The sequence below is a fragment of the Curcuma longa genome, chromosome 7 (genome assembly GCF_044706935.1).
Source record: "Curcuma longa cultivar G26 ecotype Majalengka, Jawa Barat chromosome 7, ITB_CL_G26_1.1, whole genome shotgun sequence".
Lineage (NCBI taxonomy): Eukaryota > Viridiplantae > Streptophyta > Magnoliopsida > Zingiberales > Zingiberaceae > Curcuma > Curcuma longa.
In genome coordinates, this window is record NC_133867.1 from 3255829 (window position 1) to 3261839 (window position 6011).

Genomic DNA, 6011 nt, shown 5'->3' on the forward strand with positions numbered 1-6011 from the left:
GATTTTGACCGCTAGGCTTTCTTCTCGATCACAAAATCTTGCCCCGGCGGCTTTGACGCAGCGGTCATTTCAAAAAAAAAAAATGAATATCTGAATTATTAACAAATAAAATTTGATGAAAAATATTATAAAGTGAATTGCCAGGCCCGGCCCTGGGCATAGGCGGGTAAGGCCTGTGCCTAGGGCCCAGGTTTAAAAGGGGCCCAAAAAAAAAATTTAAATTATTAAAATATTTAAAGATAATAAATAATAAAGGATTAAAATCGGATCAAAAAATCTCGCCGCTTCCCAATACGGATATCCTTTAATCTCCCTCGCCGCCTCGTTCGACGCGTCTCCGTTCTCTTTCTCCTCGCCTCGTTCTCCGGTTCTCCTTCTCCCGTTCTTTCTTCTCGTTCAACGCCAACGGCCTGCCGACGCTCTCTTCAATCTTCATCTCCTGCCGAGTGCCGACGCCGGCGAAAGCGAAACAACGATTCCTGCCGACGCCGACGAAACAGCGTCGTCCCCTGAGGGTTTTCCTCACCGACGCCGGCGAAACAGCGTCGTCCCCTGAGGGTTTTCCTCACCGACGCCGGCGAAACAGCGTCGTCCCCTGCCGCCTCGCCCCTCTGGACTGACCGTCTTCCTCCGTTCCTCACCGGCGAAACCGCGAGGCCGCGACTCGCCCCTCTTGCCGTCTTCAAGACTTCCGCACACCGCCATCACACCCTCCTTCTCTCTGTCGTCGTATCCGCCTCCACCCTGCTCCACCTCGCCCTCCTCGTACTCCTCTTGCTTCTCTACCTCTACCTCTACCTCTCCCGCCGCTCTCGGTTTCACCCAGCCGTTCCCCTCCTCCTTCTCTTCCCCCGCGTCCCCCATCCACCGCTTCTCTTACCGTGCCCTCCGCGCCGCGACCGCCTCCTTCGACGCCTCCCGCTCCATCGGCGTGGTTTGCCGCTGCTGCGTCTTCCTCGCCGGCGAAACCGCGAGCCGCGAGGCTCGCCGCTCGCCCTTCAGCCGGTCAGCCCTCTGGCCCTCTTCTTCAATCTTCGACCGGTGAAACAGCTGATTGCTGTTTACTCAAACAGTCAAGCCGATCCGGTAGTTTGTTTTATTTTTTCTAATATTATTGTTGTTTAGATTTAGCTTTTAAATAATAATTTTAACTAGTATTTCACCCGTGCAATGCACGGGATGTTATTTTATATAATTAACAATTAAAATTAATAAGTATGAGTGTTTGAATAAATAATTAAAATATAAATAAGTTAAATTGTACAATTAGAAATTTTTTTTTATAAATTGTTAAAAACTTCCTTAAATACAACGTTTGTTGTTGAATTTTTCTGTTTGCTGTCACTATCACATATCAAAATTTTTAGACCCATAGGATTCGCAACTCTGGATACAGCGACATACAACTGACCATGACTAAAAACGGGGTTCTTTAAAATAAGTCATATATGAGACAATGATTGACCTTGACTTTTGTTGATTGTCATTGCGTATGATACAATCAAAGGATACTGCCTTCGTTGGAATTTAAAAGGAAGTCTTGGATCAGAAGGAGTCAATGACATTCTTGGAATAAGCACTTTATGACCGGCATTACTTCCAGTAAGAATTTGTCCTTCTAAAACATGGTTTTCGAGCCTTGTCACGATCAATCTAGTGCCATTGCATAATCCAAGAGAATGATCTATGTTCCGCAGCAGCATAACCGGAGTTCCAACCTTCAAGTTTAACTCGTGATTTGGTACTCCAGAACATCTTATTCCATTTAAGAATTCAGGGGTATGCACATCATGCAATAGATCAACATTTCTATCCGAATGGCACGTCGAATCAGAACTTAAATACAACCTTCCCTCTGAATGGTTTAGAGATATCATGTATTCATTTATTGACTGAACGACATCAAGAGTTGGTGCTAGAATAGCCCTCTGTTGAAAATATGCAGTCTTGTTGATATTATTGCCTGAAGACGGATACGTACTATCAACTATTGCTGCAATAGGATCATTGCAATCTTTAAGCAAAAGTTCATCAGGAATATCAATTGTCGCATAACCGTCATTTGGTTCTCCAATTTTTCCATCTCCTAAATTAGCAATCCAATCCGAAAATTGCTTCATTTTAGCACATTCTTCATCAGAACCTAAATTCTGCAGTCGCATGTTTTTTGTCAATCTCAAAACTGTGCAATGTCTCCAAAGATACGAAGAATTGATAGTGGCGTGAACAATATCCTGCCTACTGCCTTTTGGAATAACAGGTAATATTTGTCGAAAATCACCACCGAAAACAACTGTTTTGCCTCCAAAAGGCAAATGAAGGCTTAAAGGATTGACAAATCTCATTATATCTTTCATGCTTTTATCTAAAGCTTCAAAACAAAACTTATGCGTCATTGGAGCCTCATCCCAAATGATAAGTTTAGCTTTTACAATAAGCTCTGCAAGAGGACTCCCTTGTTTGATATTGCATGTTGATTCCTCATTAGGATTAAATGGAATTGCAAAGCGAGAATGAGCAGTTCTTCCACCAGGCAATAGAAGAGATGCTATACCACTGGATGCAATAGCAGTTCTTCCACCAGACTCTACACCTACAATCCTTGCATAAACCCAAAAGCTCCCAACCTATAGGTAGGCAAAACAAAATAGACTATAAGTACAACAAAAATTGTCAAAATGTAACTTAATTTTAGATGAAATAAGGAAATGTATATAATAATATATTTTATATTAGATTCTGTTACGAATCATAGAATAAAATTTAAATTAGACCTCATTATTTTCAGAAACTTGCTCTATAGTCCTAAAACAATCCTTTGCAATCGAAAGTTTTTCCAAGATTGTTTGTGCAGATGGCGCTGAAATAGTGCTGATTGAATTTGGGGTATTGCAATCAGTAGTAATCCTTAAAATGAACATTGCAATAATATTTAGTTATATATATAAAATGAATATATATTAATACAAAATTGAATAATCAAAATTACCTATTTCGGAATTCTATAATTTCATCCAAATTTCCATTTACTATCATCTTGCTAACATGGAAAGTATTTGAAACACGTACTTCACCCCTAAATTTTTTTGCTCGACACATTTGTAGAACGATAACAACAGATTCTTCATCTACTTTTTCCAAGTATGCCATGATGTCATTGACAAAGTCTCCCCACAAGGTACATGATAGCTTATTGTTCCTAAAAATAGTAAAATAACTGATTATTAAAAAATATTAAAATAATAGATGTAAGATATCATGATGTCATTGACAAAGTCTCTCCACAAATTAAAAGAAAAATAAAATAATACTTACTCCGAATCTTCTAAGACAAAATCAAGAAGCTTTGTAAGACGACCACCAAATTCTTTACTTTGAGGAGAGTCTCGTGCAACCATTTTGCCAATGACATCTTGAGAAAAAAAATTTAAGCTATAAGATAAAATGTTCGATCAATTAATCATGAAACAAAAAAATAAATTAACCTACCAAAAAGTATGTTCTCATCAACAGAATCTGTCTTCTTCAATTCACTAAAAGACTTGAATTCATATATCATCGATGGAAATGTATCATCAAAAATTTCGCATAAATGAGTTTTTGTAATAAAATTAATCTTGTATTTATTTGTTGTTGTCTTATACTTCATTCGATTCTCTGCAACAATGATATTTTTTATGGCAAATATATGACCTTCTTTGAGAATGAGTTTCACTCTCTCTATGATCGGGCGTTTTATTGTTCCATGGATGCGTTCACCCTACAAATATATAGAAAGAGTAAATATTTAATTTATATTTTCTAACAGTAATTAGATATATACGTAAAAAAAATATACAATTACCTCTTTATCATGAAAGACACACTCCAAGCTAAAATCTCCGTTGTTTCCATATGCAGGTAGATCGTAACAACGAACTAATCGGAGTTTCAACGCCCATTGCATTTTCGAAGGGTTAACCTCTCGGATGAGATTAAACAGAGGAGTCATTTTTTTATTTCAGCCTAAAGTGAGTGAATGAATATATTGCAATCCTTATTTATAGAGTGTATGCAACCTTGCTTAATATGGATTAAAATACATTTAAAAATCTGTGGTATTAATTTGGATGAAAAGTTATATTTTTACCATTAAAGTTATTCAATATATTAGGAATCTGTATTTTATTATTTAATAATAATAATTCGAGCATTAAAGTTTATGCTTAATATGAATTAAAATACATTTAAAAATCTGTGTTATTAATATGGATGAAAAGTTATATTTTTACCATTAAAGTTATTCAATATATTAGGAATCTGTATTTTATTATTTAATAATAATAATTTGAGCATTAAAGTTTATGCTTAATATGAATTAAAATACATTTAAAAATCTGTGGTATTAATATGGATGAAAAGTTGTATTATCAATCAATTATAGCTGTTTACGTTTGTTTCTATATAGATAAATATATCTATTTATTGAAATAATGTTTAGGCGGGAAATTTTTACGCAGACAACTCTGTATATATATATATATATATTGAGATTACTCAATTAGAGAAATTTTAAAATTGGAATACATAATATTTAGAATTATTTTTCCTTTTCTTACATCCCAAATTAGAATGTAAGAAAATCTTCTTTTTCATGAATAAGAAAGATTAAAACTTACTTTTCCCTACCTTTTTCTCACTCCTTTACAAACAAGTATCAAAATTCCTTTTCCCTTATTTATCTTTCCTTCTCTTTCCCTCGCCTCCTCCCAATCACAACGTTAATTTCACTCTATATGTAAACCGTTGTAAAGTTTTACAAAATTTTAATTTGCTTGAAAAGAAATAGTACTTTTAAAATTCACAGCAATATTTATTTTTTGATATTTTAAATATGTGCAGCCGTGCAAAGTTGGTGAATCAAAAGTGGTGGCGTGGCTCTCTTTTCTATGTTGTGTGAAATCGATTGAATGATGAATTTTATTTTATTTTTATTTTTATTTTTATTTTTTTTTGGCTGAAGTCGCTCTCGATCCTTCCAATACAGTCAAAGTGGTGACTTGTCTTACGTGGGGCGATGCGGACAGTTGGTGGTTAGGAAAGTCTACCGAGGTTGATGATTAGTTGTCCCAAGTATGGAATTGAGTTGTTAAAGCATCCCTGTTATAATATTCAAATAATATTATAATCAATGGGAATAGATATTATAACATCTTACGTATATCAATGTTTAATTCTTTAAATGTAATTAATACAGATGAGTGTATTATTTATTTAATATAAAATAAAAATAAAGATATAATTAGTTGATAATAATATTTAAAAATAATAAATATTAATATTAAAATAAATATATGTTAATAAAAAGATGTGTTAATATAATAATTTAGGGGAGGGTATCATTTAATAGCTTGTCACTATTAAACTTATCTCGCTAGCTCTCTCCAAACTCCTACGTAGCTGAGATGCTAAACCTGAGCGATCTGTACGAAGTGGACAAAATGGAGCCATGGTGCTTGATACGGTCGAATTTCAGAGCTACCACGTGGTTGTCTCATGGCTGCCTCGTGATCCTAGAGTTGAAAGGCCGTAAAATTTTTAAGTGATATCAAGGAAGATTAAACAAAGCTCGAAGGGTAATCAATTAGCAACCTCAGTCTCCTCAAATCTTGACCTTGTCTGCTGGTCCTTATGTGCCGACCTTGGTATCTGCTGGTTCTTATGTGTCGACTTCGGCATCTGTTGATTCTTATGTGTCAACCTCAATCTCTGCTGGATCTTATGTGTCAACCTCATCTCAGTCTCAGGTTTCGACCTCGGGACCTTGACCTCTACTTGATCTTGGATCCCAACCTCGGCATCTGTTAGATTTTATATGTTGAACTCATCTCAGCCTTGATCCCGACCTCAACATCCACTTGGTCTCGGATCCCAACCTCAACTTCTATTTGGTCTCGAATCCCTACCTCAAAATCTACTAGGTCTTATATGCTAATCTCATCTTAGCCTCGAGTTCTGACCTTGACCTCTAC

General features: G+C 36.0%; 1 protein-coding gene across 1 annotated transcript; it reads right to left on the minus strand.

Annotated features, from left to right (window-relative positions):
• Positions 1-1442: 1442 nt before the first annotated feature.
• Positions 1443-5775, minus strand: LOC141831797 (uncharacterized). The gene is made up of 2 exons (XM_074719198.1): positions 5632-5775; positions 1443-2627 (listed from the first exon to the last, which is right to left on the minus strand). The coding sequence occupies exons 1-2, from the start codon at positions 5773-5775 to the stop codon at positions 1443-1445; spliced, it is 1329 nt and encodes a 442-aa protein (XP_074575299.1).
• Positions 5776-6011: the final 236 nt, after the last annotated feature.